The 20,313-nt window shown below is 36.2% G+C and overlaps 1 protein-coding gene across 2 annotated transcripts in view; it reads left to right on the top strand.

Moving 5' to 3' along the window:
- GUCY1A1 (guanylate cyclase 1 soluble subunit alpha 1) overlaps nt 1–19,846 on the top strand; it is a 35,859-nt gene extending 16,013 nt beyond the window's left edge. The window contains exons 2-9 of one of the 2 annotated variants that reach the window (XM_030491936.1): nt 5,421–5,829; nt 8,710–8,771; nt 10,381–10,439; nt 11,482–12,191; nt 13,690–14,175; nt 14,564–14,707; nt 16,877–17,031; nt 18,789–19,846. In XM_030491936.1, coding sequence (XP_030347796.1) covers nt 5,581–5,829; nt 8,710–8,771; nt 10,381–10,439; nt 11,482–12,191; nt 13,690–14,175; nt 14,564–14,707; nt 16,877–17,031; nt 18,789–18,990 — 2,067 coding nt within the window. In that variant the 5' untranslated portion in view covers nt 5,421–5,580 and the 3' untranslated portion in view covers nt 18,991–19,846. Of the gene's footprint in view, nt 1–5,123; nt 5,830–8,709; nt 8,772–10,380; nt 10,440–11,481; nt 12,192–13,689; nt 14,176–14,563; nt 14,708–16,876; nt 17,032–18,788 lie in introns of both variants that reach the window. The other variant, XM_030491937.1, reaches the window with a different exon arrangement.
- Nucleotides 19,847–20,313: the final 467 nt, after the last annotated feature.

The raw sequence follows: 20,313 nt of genomic DNA, 5'->3' as shown, positions 1-20,313 counted from the left end.
GTAGGATAGTCACTGGGATGAGTTACAACACTGAATTTGGATTTACTAAAATGTTTGGACTGTTAAAATAATAATTGGTTGTTGTGACATATTATTTTATCATAGCTGATTTACTATTTTACTTGTACTTAGCTCAGTTATCACTGCAATTCCACTAGATAGTTCAATAAGTGCTGTGGTGTCCTGTGGTATTTCCTTAGTATCAAAGCTATGCTGTGATTTACAGAAAACTTTTGAGTATACTTATCTTAGAAATAGCCCCAAACAGAGCTATGTCTGGCAGTAAGGACACTGGAACTGGGCTTGCACAGCGCCCAATGGCAATTAGTGCTTTGAAGGAAAAATGGTAAGACTACTCCAAAGGGCTCTGGGATACAGACAGATCAGCACTAGGGATGAGTTGTCAGAAAGAAGAGTGGTAGTTTGGCGGAACAAGCAGAAAAGTTGATGCCTGACAAAGCATATTTTGAGAGCTAGAGTGGAATTTGCTGAATCTAGCAATTTCTTGGGTACCGGTAAATTACTGTGAAGTCCACTGTCCAATATTATGTCTCATCCTGGTCTATAGAAAGGATAACAGCCTTTACATCAGTTATTGCCTTTGCTCAAGTAGCAAAAATCTGTGCCATGAAAGAAGCTATATCTCGCTGGAAAAAAGGTACTACTTTGTAGTGTAAGTAATGCCAGTGTCTATGCAAGGGTGGTAATGATTTAGGATTGAATGGTCACCTATATTTGGGATCTCCTGGAGCTCAACTCTTCTGCTTTACAATTTCTTTCTATAGCTATATGGTCTGATTAATATTTTAATTACATTTGTGTTGCTGCTGCAGATTTAGAAGTCCTATTCCTACTGTGTGCTTTACTTGATATGCAAGTTATACACGTTATGGTTTTTAAATTGTTCTTGTGTAATGACACAGTTATCCCATGGTAGGTTAGCAAATGTATTTACTGTGTTAATGACAGGACCAAATTACTGGAAAGAGGTAAATGAGGCATCCTCACATTTCAGTTGATGGGTTAGTCGCTGACTGGGGAGATGCAGGAAAACATCTTACTCTTCTTCACAAGGATGCATCTTTTCCAATATGTCCTCAACCTAGGTCAACAACTGGCACTTTTCTATTAGGTATGACTCACTACCACTAGGAAACTTGTAATCAGATTTGCCTATCTGCTCCAGTTACTTACATCTTGTGCTTTCCAAAGCAGCAATACCGAAGCAAATTAATGCTTTGAAGGTGCATGCAATCTGAACATGTTTAACAATGAAGCAGCCGAAGAAAGCTTCTTATTTAAGAATTTAATAAACCTAAACAATACTTACTTTGACTTCTTAAAATATTAACTTATCGATGCAGGCTAGAGCAGTTGTCTCAGAGTATTTTAGAAGCCTCCTTAAAATCCTTAGAAACAGACAAATCACAAGGGCTTTGATTCTGTTGCTACACACAGCACTTGAAGTAGAAAAAATAAAGTGCGGATATTGCACTTTAGATTAATAAGACAAAATGATAGGATTTAGTTATTTTCCCTGTTTTTGTCTGCTGAAAGGCACAACAACTGAATTCACAATGAGCTGCTACTGATAGGGTGATGGGTACTAACCTGTCTTGCTAGAAGCTGATTGAGTTTAGCCTGTGAGAAGTTCCTGCCTTGCTCTGTGCAGAGGCCTTCTGACTAGCAAGGGGCAAAAGGCAGGGATTTCTGCATCCCATAGAGGTTGGACCTGAGTGGAAATTGCAAGCCTCTGTCTTCAATAAGGGCAAGCCAGAAGTTAACAGCTGCTTCTGTTGAGGCAATGGCTCCCAGACCACACTGAGCTCCTACAAGCACTGCAGTCACACTTGTGCTGGTACCTTCCACTGCTGCAAAGCAAGCTATTTTTTTTCTTAATTCTTGCTCAGCATGCAGCAGTTCACCTACCAAAGTGATACATGTGATTAAAACCAAAAAGTGACATTATAGCGTCATACCATATTCTGTTCTACTCAAGCAAGGGACTCTGAAGTAAAAAGTATTTAATGTTGCTTCTGATTTTTGTGCCATGTCCATAAGTTAAGATTATAAACCATCTTTGCTACTGTTAACAAGTGATATTCTTAATTCTTATAAATGGCTGTGTTAATATTAGGGGGGTTTATTGTATGATTGATTTATGGCACTGTATTTCATGGGACTGTCAGGGAAATGTTTTAGCAGAGGTAAATATTCAAAAGCAACTAGTACAAATAAGCATACAGGAAGGCATTTTGGCTGTAAGGCAAGTATAGATGGAAATACTCAATGAAATGTTTGCACAAAGCATTTTGAGCACTCAAGTTATTCTGCTGCTATGACTATCCTATGTAAAGTCATCTTCATTTTTCTGACTGGCACAGTGCCATGTTGCATTCAGCCAGGCACTGAATAAATTGGTTGCTTGTAGTTTGATCTCACAGGAGATTATTTAATTTTAATTTTAAATTTGCTTCCCAAGGTAAATATGACATCAATTAATATGGCAGTGATGGAGAGTTCACATGAAACACTGCTGCTCCCCTGGGATGAGCTCTCTCAAAGCATGTTTGGAGAGGAATTAAACCCAGAAACTTTTCCCATGTTTCCTAATATTTTTTTGTTATGATTAGAAAATGTCTTTAAACACTGTGAACAAAGGGAGGGCTGGTGTTCCTCATTCTTGAAACACATCTGCAAATGTCTGACTTAACCTGTGATGTGAGCCATCTTTCTTCTATCTTTTTAAGGTCCATTATACTGTTGGAATTCCTTCTGTAGACTCTACACTGGTGATTCACTATCTTTCTCCTGCCAGACCTTAAAAACCACTGTCTAATTACTGTTTGAGTGAGACAGGTTTCCCTATTACGCAGTAGACTTTCTTCTGAATTTTAGTCATATTAAGTGCAAGATGCACTTAGGATACCAGATGCAAACTTGTTATTTTAATAAAGTAAGATCTAGTATATGCAGTGGGGTTTTGGTTTTGTTCGGTTTTTTGGTTGGGTTTTTTTTTTCAGTATTTGAATCCTCTGAAGTATCATGGAATTAGGGTTTCCAGTTTGTTTCTTCAAAGATGTGATTTAGGGGGTCTTGTCATTGCAGAGGTCAGCAAGAGTTTTGAATTGCTTGCTACTTGAAAATTGCTGATACTGGTTTTGAACTGGGATAAATGTTCACAAACGACCATCCCATTTGTTTCTGGGAAAACAAGAACTTCAGGGTACTTAGAAAAATGGTTCTGTAGGAAGATTTCTTTAGGAACTGTGTCATCATTATTTGGAATTTGAAGATCCGTACGTTAATGCTACTGGTTTTGTACAACAGTATTATTAGTGGAAACATGAGGGATTGCCACTTTCTTGCACATCAGTGATGATTTTGTCATAAATTGCAATTGGAAGTGGTGCAAGGTCATGTTCAGAGCAAGGGCACAAATTCCAGTCCCCTCCAGGGCTGGAAGAGGTTGAACGCCAGTGTCCTGCAGCGCAAAGGGTGGCAGGCTGTACCGCAAAAAGAAACTGCAGATACAGTAGCTACATGTCCAGCAGCTTTGTCTGGACATCAGTGCCCATTTTGCCCCTAAACATAAGTCCTGGCACACAATCTTCTTCTGGGACCTCTTCTTCCCACTTGGCAGATTCTGAAGATTTCAGGTTTTCCAGGTGTAAAGTAATGGCATCACTTCCTTCAGAGAGCTGATTCTACCTGCCACATCAAATGTAATTTAATTAAAATACAACATGCTAGCATGGAAGTGAACCCCCAAATAATTCCAGATTATTGTCTTCTAGTAACAGAGAAATAGTTTTCTTGTTTAGTAATACAAAGATTAAATAATGTAAAGTAACACAAGGTTATATAATGGCTCCTGAATAAAAGTACTTTTACATGTATATAACGTGCTTAAATTATAAAGAAAAAGTATTACATGTATTTATGTATTGAGAGTGTGGTTCTTGCTGGAATTTTTTCACTGCCTCATTTGCTACACAGCAATATTCAGTAATAAAAAATAAAGCATTACTAATGTCCATGCTGTGGAAACAAATTAGTTTCTATGTAAAAACTGAAATCAGAAATATAGAATGTTATGTAAACATTCTTCAACCTCGTGTTCTTAGCATTGTGTTTATTGATTCTTAAAATAATACTTTAATAATTTTGATAGATGTCCACTAGAAGCTGGCCTGACACCATCAGTATTACAGCATACTTTAAAAGAGCCTTTTCTGCCAAATATTTTTCTGCAGCAGGAGGTCCAGCCAAAGTAGCTTCTGCCTGTTTCTCCTTGTATTCATGCCACTTGTGCTGGGTCGACAGCACTCCTTTGCTATGCCATTCATTCCAGCTGTTTCAAAAGAAGCAGCTCATAACCTGTATCAGGGAATTAGTTATTTTTAACCCTGGTACAGTTGCTGCATGACCCTAAAAGCCCTTTGGGAGTTTCAGAGGCAGAAATAAGCAGTGTGGTTCACAGGCTGATTAAAGCCGTAGTGCCTCTGAAAGAAACAGTTATTGTACTGTATCTCCAGAGAGACAAATCAGCTGCTTCCAGAGTTGCCAAAAGCTCTCAAGGATTACCTTGTTAGAGTATTATATGAGGATGAGAGGATCTGATTCAATGAGATACAGTCAATAGAAAATAAAGCCCTTAATGGAAGAACATTTTTCATATTCAGACTGAAATAAATGTAACAAACATTTATTATTAAAATTATTAAAATGAAAAGTTCTGCCTTTTCCTTTTTTTTTTTTTTTTCTCAATGTGTTGTTTGAAAGCTATCACCTTCAAAAGCACAAAAATCCCTTGGTGTTTCCAAGCCACTTCAATTATGTGGTCAAATTCCCATTATGGTAGCTGTCACCAGTCAGTGGCTTTTACCCAACGTGCTAACCTTTGGTCTTCGATGGTTTGCTGTTCCAGAAGTACAAGTACTAACTTTAGTCATACATCTCTCTGTTACAAAAGATGTATATATGTCTTGGCATCAAATAAATTGAAATTTAAGTATCCATAACAAATCAGTTTCATTGTGCCGTATCAGGTAGTTTTTAATAGCTGCTTATGAAGAATTAAAAAGGTTTTCTCATTAGAATTTTGTTCTCTATTCTTTCAGAAACCTCGTCCATCAATGTGACGAAAGATGGATCAGATAAAACAACTCCTCTGCCTTAATCACTAGAGCCCAAATTCAGCCAAGAACTTATCCATGCACACAACTTTAGTTGCCTGAAGCAATGATGTCAGTAGGGATTACATACTTAAAATGCCACATGAGCTTAAGTGCTTTCCTGAGCAAGGTCCTAGAAAAAGCCATTGTTTTAACACACATAGGATAAAACTAGCACATCATGGGAATTTCAAAGAGAAAATAAATGTTTTCAATTTTTTTTTCTTTCCTCTTGTTTTGCAGGGGCATACATTTGTTCCTGTGGTGATTTATAGCTACCAATAATCTTCCACAGTAGTTGCTTTATCTGCTATTCTGGCATCTTCTGCTCTTGTTGGTAACAGAAGAGAACTATTAAACACAAAGCCAAGTACTCAAACTCAAAGGAGAGACTTTGTACAGTATGTTCTGTACAAAACTGAAAGACTTGAAGATCACAGGAGAATGTCCTTTCTCCTTACTTACTCAAAGTCACATTACTGAGGAGCGTGACAAGGATTGTGCAGAAAACAGCTCTAGAGCAGCTTTGCCCATCTGCAAAGAAGTCCATGAAAAAGATGCTCAAGGAAACCTTCCTCAAAGGAAAACGAGCAGAAGTAGAGTGTACCTGCACACATTAACTGAAAGCATCTGCAAACTAATCTTTCCTGAGGTAAACAGATACTGCATAATAATACTGTAATAGCTTTCAATTATAAATACTAAAAAAGCATTTTATGCCAGCCTTTAGAATGTCTTTTGACTACAGAGTCTGTGTTCTTATGTAGTTCTGTATAGTTTAAATCCTCATTTCATCCTCTTCCATTCCTTCTGGATACAATTTTGCCACAATCAGTTTTGTACACACCATCCCTTCCACTGTATTTCCCTATAGTTTTGCCTTGTATTGGCAACATTCCACTCATCATTTTAATTGTTCCTTTAAAATCCATGTATTTCTGTAGCAATTTATTTTGCTTTAGAGGTGCAATTAGAGAAACTCTGCCTTGTTACCTAATTATGTAAATTATGTGGTCACCTCATCAATTCAACTAAGTCAATCCATACTGCTAAGTACATTAAAATTAAAATAGCTGTTTTCATGTGCTGTGATGCTAACCTTCTGCCATACTATTTTTACAAACCTCCATGTTTACCACAAAGGTATTCTTACGTCTCTGCTCAACTCGACTGAAAACAGATACAGTGCATGCACAGTGGTTTGCTTGAGTGGAGATGAATATGGTTTATCTCTGTAAAAAGAACATGAAAAATGTGGCTTCATAACGTTCAACACTTGGGCTTGCCTCGAATTCTGTTGAAAGTGTGAAGGAACTGGCTGTAATATATTGGGACTATGAATGGCAAATGGCCAAGTCTGTATACTCATTTAATTACAATTCTATTGTTTGTACTTTTAGTGTCCCTTACTAAAAGTGCTGGAGTTTTGTTAAATCTATTTTCAGATCTGTTTTCACAACTCTTCATCTATTACTCTTTCACTAAAACTCTACGTACATTTTTTGATAGACTCCTTTTCATCTCTGCTGCATTTACAGAAGAAATTCATCCCTTTAAACTGACCTTTCCATACATAAAGGAAAAGACTTTTAGCTCAAGAATGAACTGGCAAAGAATGCTTTCTATGGTGTCAGGATTGCTATATTGCTTCTTTAGTATATAGCTGTTGTTGGATTTCTTACTGAAATAACTATGGGTTTTTTTAATTTAAAGAGTAGTATAGATATATGCAGCTATCTATTATATAATCCTGATAAGCTAGTTCATCAGCTGTGACAAAAGCTTGGCAAAGTCTAGAATGTTATGACTATTTACCCCAGGAGCTACTGAAGTTCAAGATAATTGTCACTGCTATTTCCAGTTATTCAAGTCATATTCATTGGAACTTTGTCCAAGTATAGTAATCTGTTCTCATGCTGATTTGGAGTCAAGACCTGATCATCTTGCCAGTCCCAGTTCTCCATAGAAGGGCTTTGCTCATTTCAGAACATAGTTTTCATTGCTTAGATACGTTATAGTGCCTTACTTAACCATCAGCAATTAACATCATCTTTCTAATTGAAAACTCCAAAACAGGAGGCCACATTATGGCCCCAGTTGATTCAGGAACTCCCCATGGAAAAAGTGAGTTGTGCGTGGAAGTCCAGGACATAGCGCATCCAGAATAACCTTTGATTAAATCTGAGATAGTGTAGTACGTGTTATTGTTTGATTTGCTTCTTTGGGTGTTTACAGATATACAGATGATATTGGTAAGTAAGGAATTGGAAGGTATTCCACTTGCTGTACCAGTTTATACACAGATGTAATGTACATTGTATTCATATACATGGTAGAACAGTTACTCAGTTTAGATCTTTGCTTGGAAAAAGTCTCCAGAATATACTGCCTTTCTTTCACATGATATTTTCTTTGGGTGTGCAAATTTTCCGTTTGAAAATACAGAAAGCAAAAGACGGAATAGAAAATGCTAGTTTCTTCAGAGAATGAGAACCAAAGAAAAGCCAGACCACAGCAAGCCTCACAGCTAAATTGTGTCATGGCAGTATAGTACTAGTCTATGACCCTGTCTTTATGGGAAGTTTGGATTTCAAGTGATCAGAGACTACATACATAAGACAGCTTTACTGGCCCCAACAATTTGAAATATGGATGTTTGGAAAGTATTCTATCTCTTCCAATTAGGAACTACAGGAAGAATATGGAACCATGGGATTGAGGTAAATTAAGATAAATCTTCATGGTACTCTAAAGGGTCTTTTATTATGGAACCCTTTTACAAAGGTTATCTACAGTGACTAGATTTTCATCTGGAGGATATTTAGATTTACAGCATACATAGCCAAAATTCTTCTTTTTGTACAAATATAAAATATTCTAACGTTGTCTGGAAAACAGAAAAGGAGGTAATCAGAAGCACAGAATGCTGTATTGATCTTTTATAGCTACATTTGAAACTGTTACCTTTTGCAGTTTCAGTCTTGACACTTCTGAAAATTGTCCTGAAAAAATAAATTAACTCTCAATGTTCCAACAAAAGTTACTATGTAGAAGAGCTACTTTTTACTGTCTTGCTCTAAGCATAATGCAGATTATAACCATGTTTTCTGTTAGGAGAATATATTTTAAAACGAACAGATTTATTTCTACATTTTGCATCCATGTTAGAGTGGTTTTTGGGTTTTTTTTTTGGAGGGGGCGGTGTTAATATAAATTTTGTTTAGTTATACTTATTTCTTAGCAGCACTGTCTTTACTGCCATCAGACAACTTCGAGGTAAAGAATATGTAAAATGCACAACCACTGGCACACATGAGCTTAGAGGCTTAATTATAGTGGTACTGGAGCTGAAGACATCAACATAAACTAAACCCCAAACACAGAAATTACATGCTTTTTCTAACAACTGTACCATCTTAAAAAGAAGATATTAGTCCCAATAACAATAAAGTAATTCTTCTCTATATAAAAATGTTATGATTAAACTTTCATCAATAACATTTAAACAGCATATGTTTTTTTTCTTCCCTAGTTTGAAAGACTAAATCTTGCACTTCAGAGAACACTTGCAAAACACAGAATAAAAGAAACCAGGTATGTATGTGTAATGGGTTTGCAACTCACTTCACTGCAAAATTGTTTTGCAGATGGTTCATAAGGGCTGGGGTGGTCACTGGGAATTGGTACTTCTGGAATCTGTTTTCAATTATCTTGTAAAACTGGTGTGTAACATTTCATCTAATGTAAGTTAATAATGATTTTATTTTACAAATATTCACAAATATTTATATCACTCACGAAGTTGACTTAATGAGCAATTTAGCCATTTGTGCAGGGAAACAGGCGACGACTGTTAAAAATGAGCAAGTGTTTTGGAGGATCTTAGAGGCTACGCAGGCATAGATGGAAAGGTAGATGTGCTTGTATAGAGATCTAACCCAGTCTTTCTAAGGTCCCAGAAAAAGAGTTTTAAATGCAAACAATTAATATTATACAAAAAAATTGGCTTCTGAACAATGATATGCTACACATACTGGCATACATATTTTCACTGGTCTCACTTGGCTTCTTGTTTCTGAGGAGCTCAGCTTGATTTTCAGCACTCCTTAGTACTAACCCAGTATTAATCATCTGAGCCTTGTAGGGAGTGAGAATTTCTTAGCATCTTGTTAAACACTGAGGATTCAACTTATTGAATGCATCTGAAAAATAAGCCACTCAGTTTAAATCTCCTTTCAGAAGTGGAGAAAAATAATGAAGCTGAAAACTACACTATTGCTCCCCATGATAAGAATAGATAATTGCAGTGTATCTTTTAAATTATACAATATTTTCAAAGCACTTTACATGCATAGACTGAACCAAAGATAGCTGGTCAGATGTACATTGCAATTGCTGACTGGCATATTGATATGAATGTTTTCCCTATCTTTAATTGTGTGTTGCTTCCTGGAGTATTAGTTTAAAACCTAAAAGTATTGTGCTGTTCTGAATGATGTAATAATGCAAATGTAAAACAGATCTAAATGTCTGTATTGTTTTTGCACCTAAATATGTCAATGATATTTCAAGTGAAAGAATCCAGAAAGCATGTATCAAAAGCTTAGTGCTTCTACACAGGTTAATCTAAGCTACATGTCCTTCTCATCATTGTGGGCTGGGCATTCAGGTTTACGTTTATTGACCTCAGAGAGCTGCAGTTTTGTGTCACAGAATCTAAATTACTACCCATGAACAAGTAATTTTGAAGTTTATAGTTATTATTGGTATTTCCTCTCAAAACATAAATACCTTCTCGCCTCTTTTGAATTGAATGAAATGTAATTCAAATAACTGCTTAAATATAAATTCTGATTATATTATATAATATGTTATGAAATTTAGCTATGGCTTCAAGTGAAAAACCTGAACCAAACAAAAAACAAGACTGTTGCAACCTAAGAGTTTTAATTGATGACGGGCAATAGCATTTGTCCTCAATCCATGTCTGAGCTCAGACCACTAAATCTTTAATTTATCACAAATACATGGGATAATCTAAGATCCTACCAAGACCCTATTTTGAATTAATGAAAAACTGTCTATTTGATCAGCAAAGCTTGGTTGATACACATTGAAAGCAGGGTAGGTAACTTCCATTACTTCCTATTTTTTACAAGGTTTATCTTGACTTTTCATATTTATATTTTTATGATCTTTACAGAAAAACTGGGGATAGAGAAGATTTTGAAAAAATAATCAGTGATCATGCTAATGCAGCAGGTAATATAAGCTTGTTTAATTATATTTATATATACAAACGAATATATATGTCCTGGTTTCAGCTGTTATATATGTAAAATAACATATGTATATATAAATTAGTTTTGTTACTAGGAAATAATTTCCTCCACGTAAGGGCTGCAGTGATGCTGGCAACACAGAGGCTAAGCTGTGATCTCTGCAACTAACAGTTCAGTGTCAAAATTTGAGTTAAAGAGATGAGTTTCTCAAGTTTGAGCTGTCATAGAGTCATCCACCCCTAAGATCCAACATCTAGAGGAAGTTGTAACATATGTTCAGTAATAAGTTACAGTTTTATACTGATCCTTTTCTTCTTCTGAAGGAATGTAGTCTGTTGGAAGAGAACTGCTGTAATTTGCAATATGGAACTCTCTGGCTACATCTGTAATAGTAAATTAACATTTCCAGGAAACGGAAATATGGTTTTCTGTACACTTGAATTGTTAAGCTGGTCCTGGCACACAGTTGGCCTGTGACAGATAACACTTTTCCAAATGATTCTCAGTAACAGTTGGGGAGTTGGAACATTCCCAACAGTCAGTCTGCATGCAGCTATGCTGTTAAAACAAATTTTCTAGCAAAGATGTGAGCTGTGCCATGCCAACTGGCCTCAGTGTCCTGGAGTATTCCTAGGGTCATTTAATTTATCGGATCAGGCATAGTACTTTTATCTGTGGGGGTGCACAGATCCTATTTTATTCTTCCTTAAGTTTTTAAATTCTTATTTTACTTCTTTATATTGAGCTAAGGGAACTGGGTTAAATCCTGTGCCAAAACGTGCATTCATTCTGTGTACAAAGAACATGAGTCTTGGATCTTTCCAAACTACAACATATTGTCTCCTTGTTTTCCGGACACCACGAGTATGTCTTTGGTTACAGCAGGACTTCTAAATGAGAAGGCCCTCAGGTGTCCTCGCTGGATCAGGGAAGGATATTGCTAATTCGATTTGGTCTAGTGAAGGTTAGCCTGAAATTCACTGTGATGAGTGCAGTTCTGACTAAAATATGGTTCCATGCAGGTGTTCCCGTGGAGGTTCTACGGGAATCTCTTGGTGAAGAGCTATTCAAAATATGCTATGAAGAGGATGAACACATATTAGGTGTTATTGGAGGAACCCTTAAGGACTTCTTGAACAGTTTCACCACTCTGCTGAAGCAGAGTGGCCACAGCCAAGAAGCAGGAAAAAAGGACAGACTTGAAGATGCTTCTATACTATGCCTGGAGAAAGATCAGGACTTCTTAAATGTGTATTATTTCTTTCCTAAGAAAATCACAAGTCTTATTCTATCTGGTATTATTAAAGCAGCAGCTCATGTTTTATATGAAACTGAGGTGGAAGTGATGCTCATGCCTCCTTGTTTCCATAATGACTGCACTGAGTTTGCTAATCAGCCTTATTTGCTGTACTCTATACAAGTCAAAAGTGCAAAACCTTCCTTATCTCCATGTAAACCACAGTCTTCACTTGTGATTCCTGCCTCTATGTTCTGTAAGACTTTCCCCTTTCATTTTATGTTCGACAAGGATATGTCAGTTCTTCAAATTGGAAATGGGATAAGAAGACTTTTGACCAGGAGAGAACTTCAAGCTAAGCCCAATTTTGAAGAGTATTTTGAAATTCTTACCCCAAAAGTAAGCTGCACTTTTAGTGGAATAATGACAATGCTAAATATGCAGTTTACTGTACGAGTCAGAAGATGGGATAATACTGATATGAAATCGTCCATGGTAAGAGACTTTTTATAACCATTACTTCTATGAGAAATTTGTTTTCTTCAGACAAGAGTTAAAATAGCCACAAAACATAGTGCACTTTTCATTTTTGACCTCTCAACATCCAATACAACTGAATAACAGTGATTTATTGAGAGCCCTAATGTAATTCAGATTCTGAAGCCAATATTCAGTCAAAACTCTGCTCTAGGACTTTAATACAAGTAAAATCTGACTGTTAAGTTGATTAAAAAAAAGAAAATTGAGATAAAGTCAATAAATTGAGATAAAGCAAATGTCAGGCTATGCTGTTGAGAATAAGGGCATCTCCAACACAAAGGCAGTGGCAGGGAAAGCTTTTCCAAAGTGCCCCTCAGTCATGTGGAAACAACAGCTCTATGATTTGGGGAAAGATGTAGACATTTCTTGTGCTCATTCAGCCTTTGGTATTTTGGCAGCTTTGATATTTTGATGTTTTTATCAGATGCAGTCACCAAAGGTCCCACTTAGTTTCAGCTGATGAGATTACTTGCTGTCTGCTGAAGCTGGGTCTGTGGCAAATGACCTGGGACGGTAAAAAATATTGAATATGCAATGACTGCTTTTATTCATCACTGCCTCCCAGCTGGATTCTGGCTTATATACACCTGAGGTACTCCAGGATGAATTAGCAGTTCAGCCTCAGCACTCCAAGAATTTAAATGAAGTACGGTAATAAAGGTTTTGCCCAGTTATTACTGAAGTGGGAAAAAATGTAGCACTGAACAGCTACTTCATCTCAGATCCATTTCTGCACTAGGCAACAATTTAATGATTACAAGGGGTAGTAGATTCTGGTTTGCATTTGCATGTACTTACATCCGCAAATCTCTATTAGCAAGTAACAGGTTTTCTTCAAAAAACGATCTTTCAAGCAATGTTAAACAGAGCTCTGTAGCACCTTGCACATTACACAACTGAATACAGAAGGGACATGCAGACACTTCACACAAAATATTTTGCTTTTTTAGATCATTAAAATGGGGTATTTATGCCATTTATGCCTTTAGTTTTAAATTGCAGTGAGTACTGAACATCCTTTGATAAAATTGAAGCAGATTTTCTCACTTTATCTTACAAAGAAAGTAGTGCATGAATGAAACACTAGAGTTATTGGCAGAAATTGACTGTAGTCATTAACAGTTTATTGGTTGATGAAAATGCACAAAATTCTTTTGTTTTTCTTTTCTTCCTAAGCTAAAACTGATACTGATACTCAAACACAATTAGATGTTTACGTGTAAGTTGTGGTCTTAACTTTTGTACCAGAGGGCTCAAGCAAAATAAACTTACTTGATAGCCCTATGATTTAGCACCCTATGTTTTCTCTTAAGCAACTAACTGAAAATATAAGGACTATGGACCAGTCTGATTTTCCTAGATTTAAGCAAAATGTATTTCTTCTAAACCGTCTTGCTTCTAAACCACTGCCATGCATGTTTTGCATGAATTCTTATTTCTTTAACTGTTTCAGGTAATGGATCTTAAAGGCCAAATGATCTATATTTTTGAATCCAGTGCCATCCTATTCTTGGGATCTCCTTGTGTGGATAGACTAGAAGATTTTACAGGACGTGGATTGTACCTCTCAGATATTCCCATTCACAATGCATTGAGAGATGTTGTTCTGATAGGAGAGCAGGCCAGAGCTCAGGATGGACTGAAGAAGAGGTTAGGAAAGCTAAAGGCAACACTTGAGCAGGCCCATCAAGCCCTCGAAGAAGAAAAGAAGAAGACCGTAGATCTTCTGTTTTCTATTTTTCCTGGAGAGGTTGCTCAGCAGCTGTGGCAGGGACAAGTTGTGCAAGCCAAGAAATTTAATAATGTCACAATGCTTTTCTCTGACATTGTAGGATTCACCGCCATCTGTTCCCAATGCTCACCTATGCAGGTTATCACCATGCTTAATGAGCTTTATACTCGCTTTGATTACCAATGTGGAGAGCTAGATGTCTACAAGGTACACAATTTATTTAATTTCTGTGGGGTTCTGGGGCAGGAAGGGAAATGGAGGACTAAGTTGGACAGAGGACAATAGAAGTCCAAAAGTTATTTCCCCTAACCTTCATTATAAAAAAAGGCACATTAAGAGAAATAATAATAACAAAAAAATCAACGGGCTTAAACCACGACAATCAGCCATTAAAAAAAAAGTATTTTAGCAAGCAATAAATGCAAGTTGTGCATTTTTTCCTTTTGAACAGTACTGCAGGATTTGGGCAGGACTTAAATAATTTAGCAGAACAAATAAGACCCAGTCAATATGTAGGTACAATTCTTACTGAAGCCACAGACTATTCCGTTACGTGTCACAGTCTAACAGTAAGGAACAAATATGCCTGTTTTAGGTTGAGACTATTGGAGATGCCTACTGTGTCGCTGGAGGTTTACACAAAGAAAGTGAAACACATGCTGTTCAAATAGCGTTGATGGCCCTGAAGATGATGGACCTGTCAGATGAGGTGGTGTCTCCCCATGGAGAGCCTATCAAGGTCGTATATTTTATTCTATTTTATATGGTTAAAGTGGGCATTTTTGTTTGTTAGTTGCTTTGGGAGTTTTTGTCTCAAGTAAATTTTTCATCATTGCATTAAGTCAGACACATTTGGGAATCGAGTGTGTATGACTGGAGAAGCTGATCTTTTTAGTTACATGAGTTAAAGTTTTGTGGAAAGGTAAAGATGAAACAAAGATCTGAAAATCAATCCAAAAGACTTGAATGCAGTGAAATCATTAGGTGCACACTGACATGCTCAGTATTTCTCTCATTAGCAATAAATTTTTCAGTGACATGAAATATTCTGTTACATTTTCTAACGAGGAGACTAATCCTCTCTCAGAATTAAGCCCAATGAGAACATCTAAGTCTTTTGAGGTAACAGGTATAAAGACGAATCATCAAAGATCTGTTCTGATTGCACTAATCCACAAAACTTTAAAGGATTCTGTTGCTGTTCTTGTTTTACAGTCAGATACTGAGCCACTACCACAAGATAATGGTGTTAATGCTGTCAACGCAAGTGTTAGGTTCAGTGGTAGTTATATTTATGGCTTCCTTTCAATGAGGACTTACACATATACTGAGCTTTTGATGTAGGTTTGGTTTGCCTCTCACTGAGACAAAAAAGAGAAAGGCCTATGTGCATGGTAAATGATGTGGACATTCTACTAAGTTCAAATATCCTGGAATGGGGTCCTATAATTTTTAGTACAGGTGGCTCAGTTCATTATGTCTCATTTTTAATGTTTATATGTTCATTTGTTCCTTTAGAAAACTTCAGGCTCCTTTCATTTTAGGTTAAGGAATATTTGTATTCCAAGACAAAGAAAATGGTTATTAAGAGGATTACACAGTCCACATCTATCACAGAGAACAGCAGTATTATATTATAAATCAATGTTGGTTTTTTTGTATTTCACAATATCAAATTAAATTAAGCTTAAAAAATATGGAAACATATTGACAATATTAGCACATGTTTATAATTTCCCTGCAAATGCTACCTCTGTAATTTTGAATGAAGCTATTACATTTTTTGAAGTAATTAGAAAAATAGAGAGAAAAAAAATTGTATAATACCTATTAGAAGCTTTGTAGGGAAAACGGAATCTTTCTATTTTTAATGAAAGCATGCATCTATTTTAATGAAATGCATCATGAAAGCATTAGCTGTTTTGCAAAGCAAAAAATACATCACACAGTCTACTGTCATTTTATGTATCAGTTGTCAAAGAAAAAGGTGTGACTGCAAACCACTTTAAATCAGACTTGTATATCGATGTACATTATTTCAGCTATCTTTGCTGTGTGGGTGGATTTTGCTTTTGTTGCAGGCTTTTCTGCTTTTCCGCTCAAAATTAGAAATTGTGACTTCTTCATGATATGATAGTCTCTTGGTATGTAAAAGTCACACACATAGTAGATATGCAAGCTTCCTGACATCACACCATTATTGTGTCAGAGTGCTATTCTGAAGAAAACATGTCTACATCTGTATAATGCACATAAGAAAAGGAGCACATCTCAAAAATTGAACCTAAAAACCTAGAAAGCAGCACTAGCTAAGCAAAACTTAAAAATCTGAGTATGAGTTACAAAGAAGAGGTATCAAAATGTTTCAACTGCTGTATAAATGATTAATTATCAAAAGTCTGTACTCTGAGATTGGGATTTACTCTATGTGTGACCTTGTCAATAGAGTTCAGTTGGAACTACAGCATATATATATATACATATATATATATAGTCTTTACTGTGCCCTAAGATTTGTCTTCTGACCTTAAGAACAAAGCAAGTACTATTCATTAACTGTTGCCAGTTTAACAACATTGTGTCATGTAATTCCTCCCAGGAAAGTATCCAAGTGTTACAGTAACTCCTAGTGATGTTTCTAGATCAATATTCTGCCACACAGAGGAGCATTATCATAGTCATATCAAGTGAAGGATTACTGACTATAAATGCAAAGCAAGGTAAACATCAGGTTGTTTCCTCTCCATGAGCAGTGATGACCAGAATACAGACATTTTAAGGAGACTGTAGTAACTCAATTTATATTAGTAGCTCATTATATCTTTTTTTAATAGAGAACGAATTTATAAAACTGACTTTAACCATTTTCTTTTACCTAATAATGCTGTTTTGTGTCTTTTATTTAAAGATGCGCATTGGCCTTCATTCTGGATCTGTCTTTGCTGGAGTTGTTGGGGTTAAAATGCCCCGTTATTGTCTTTTTGGAAACAATGTAACCCTTGCCAATAAGTTTGAATCGTGCAGTATACCTCGAAAAATAAATGTCAGCCCAACAACTTACAGGTACAGTTCTTCATATCTGTAAAATGTCCGTCTGAAGTTGTTACTGCAATAGTTCGTTATCTTCCTGTTCTTCCCCCCGCCCTGAAGTACTGCTGTTTATTTTCCTTTTTCTCTGATTGCTCATGAATGCACCATGATTATTTTTAGTCAAAATGCAACCAGCAGCAGCAACAGCAAGAAAAAAGGTGAAACAACAGCTGATATTTATTATTCAGATGTTATATTTAAAATAAATGGACTGCCTGGGCCAATTTTTCTTCTTACCCTGCAGATGCATACCTCTTGCTTTTTTTTTTCTTCCCCTCCTCTCATATAGTTGGCTCCTTTTTGAGCTCTGTGGCTTTCAGTGTGAACTGGATGTCAAACTAGCTGCAGGTGCCCTTGGGAATACAACCTAGCTGAAGAATTGTTAAACATAACCCTACACATTTTCATTCTCTTTTAGTTAGGGAAGATGAATTAATAGGTTGCAATGAATCAGCCATGCTGAGGTTTAGTTTATACAGATCTTGATCTCAACTGAGTTTAAACTTTTTAGTATGGAACTTCAGCTGTACTGTTTATCATAGAATTGTAGAATCATAGAATGGTTTGGATTGGAAGGGGCCTTAAAGCTCATCTAGTTCCAACCCCCCGGCCATGAGCAGGGACACCCTCCACTAAACCAGGTTGCTCAGAGCCCCATCCAGCGTGGCCTTCAGCACTTCCAGGGATGCTGGAAGTGTCCAGAAGATGACACAACTTCTGCCAGTTGTGGCAGAGACAACTGCTCCAGTGTCTTACCAGCCTCGTAGTGAAGAATTTCTTCCTAATATTTTATCTAAATCTTTCAGTTTAAAGATGTTCCCCATTGTCCTGTCACTACACGCCCACTGGAATCAGAAATTTTTAGTAATGTGTTTGTGCAGACAGCTAGCAGGCTCTCCCATGGGAAATACAGCGCCTTTCTTTTACACACTTTGTCCACACACGACATGCCTATAACCTGTGGTATAAGTAGGTTTCTGCATGGCTGCATATTCATCTCAAGAGAATATTTGAAATTAGTATACTGTTGAAATTCGTTCTCTGAGTCCCTAGAAAATAGAAAATTTGGTTAAACTATTATTATTGTGGTATGTTTGGGTTTTTTGCCTGAGCGAATGATGTGTTAAGCTCCTTCTTGTTTAGTGGTTTTTTCATTTTGATTCCTACACCAGTTCTAAACACATACTGAAAACATTATGGCACCTTGCACAATTCCTGTATATTGCAGTAACTGTTTGAAAGCTTAGATACCAGTCATGGGTATTTATCCCTACAGATTAGCAATCTGTGTTTCAAATATAGAAGACCACTGGGTTTAGTGGATGCATGTGTTAAAAAGCAAAATTATTAGAACTAGCAAGAGGATCTGAATAGTTTAGTTAATAGGATTTTCAGTATTTCATTAGTTGAAACATTAATTATGGTGCCAGTTTATGTGCAAATTTCAGTACTAAATAAGTTTTGAAAATATTTACAACAAACAGCACCTACATGCAAAGCATTGACAAGACAAAAGAAGAAGCAATATTCCTGTTTGCACTGGTACACAAGTTAATAGGCTACCAAGATTACCAAATAAAGAGGGTTTTTTAAAATATTTTCAGTAAATAACATGTAAATGTTAAATTAAATTCTGCCCTGACTTTCATGAACATTACTGAATGTCTGTACTTGTAGTAACAGTTAGTGACTGATTCATTTTTAATCAAGAGGATTCATTTTTATTCTAGGTTGTTAAAGGAATATCCAGGTTTTGTGTTCACACCTCGCTCAAGAGAAGAGCTTCCACCTAATTTTCCCAGTGATATCCCTGGAATTTGCTATTTTCTGGATGCTTATATTCAAGGAACAAGCTCACAGACTTGGTTTCAAAAAAGAGATTTGGGAGATGGCAATGCCAATTTTTTGGGTGAGGAAACAGGAATAGACTAAATTGTATATTCACAAGTGTATAAAATAAATTTATAAATATTTTGATTTTTTTTGTATAAATTGAAAATTTTTTTAAAATGTATGAAACATGAAAGCACTTTAGGTTGTTAACACCTGGAAGCCAGTATTAAGATTTCAGGATGTCACTGACTACTTTTTATTTTTCCTTTGCATAAGGAAGACAGTCACTGAAATAATATTGCAACTTCACTGTTGAAAGTGCTACTAAAAACTACATTTTCCCTGTGGTAACTTGTAAGTGCTGTGTAGCAACTCTCTTGATTTTCTCTGTGCTGAGGATTCTAGATGTATTGTACATGCAGTGTGTCAGGAAGCGTAATGTGCAAGTGATGCAGCCACATGCAGTGTTGTGAGCTGGTGCTTATCAATGACTATTAAGATGTATTTTCTTAGTGATTCCATAAGAAAATATCCATTAAAATATTGTCATTGCTATCACATACTCCTTCCAGTGCATCTTTTGGGCCCCATCCTAGAAGCTGCTGACATCTAACACTGATCACGGTCAATGTGTTGAGGGTGCTCAGCATCTTCTGGATCAGGCTGCTAATTGTAGCTAATACATATATATATACATAGCAGAGTTGCTGCTTACTGTTTCATGAACTTTGTGTATAAAATGAATATAGATTATAACACTGTATTATCACATACTAAAGTTTCTGTAATCATCAAACAATATTTTAGTTCTTGGGGTTTTTAAAATACTTTAAAAAATAATATCCACTTGCTATTATGTATTAGAGCAATAAATGTTTTCTTTTTGTTGTCATTTAAATTTGAAATGCTTAAAAAGAAATGTAATAAAATGTGCTTTGGAGTGTTTGCTTAGAAATTCCAGTCAGACTGTATAAAATGGAACAGAAGCACACCAGTTTAAATCTATGATCCTTATTCAAGGACAGCAATGTGGGTATGACATGTTATTGAAATGCCTATCGTATACTCTAAAGTTGCCAGGGGAATCTACAGGTGAGCAGAAATGCTTTAAAACATATGAACACATATGCAAACATGGAACATGAGTGGAAAACTCTCAAGGGTCTGCCTCTAGAACAGGCAGAATAGAGTTAGTTATGAGTCCTGAGTTTAGGATTCTGCCTCTCAAACTAGCAGATCCATCTGCACAGAAATTTCTCTGTTTGATTCCAACTGCAAGCTGGGGAACTGTACTGCTTACATACATACAAGTATTTCCAGTAGTATCAAGTATTATTAGTTACTATTCTAACCTCTTAAACTCTTGGGTTCAGGCATATCAAGCCATAAAAATCTTTCTTCAAGCTAGTTGCCACTTAATCA

The sequence above is a fragment of the Strigops habroptila genome, chromosome 7 (assembly GCF_004027225.2).
Source record: "Strigops habroptila isolate Jane chromosome 7, bStrHab1.2.pri, whole genome shotgun sequence".
Classification (NCBI taxonomy): domain Eukaryota; kingdom Metazoa; phylum Chordata; class Aves; order Psittaciformes; family Psittacidae; genus Strigops; species Strigops habroptila.
Note: the sequence above shows the minus strand (reverse complement) of the source record. Positions and strands in the feature narration are given on the sequence as shown.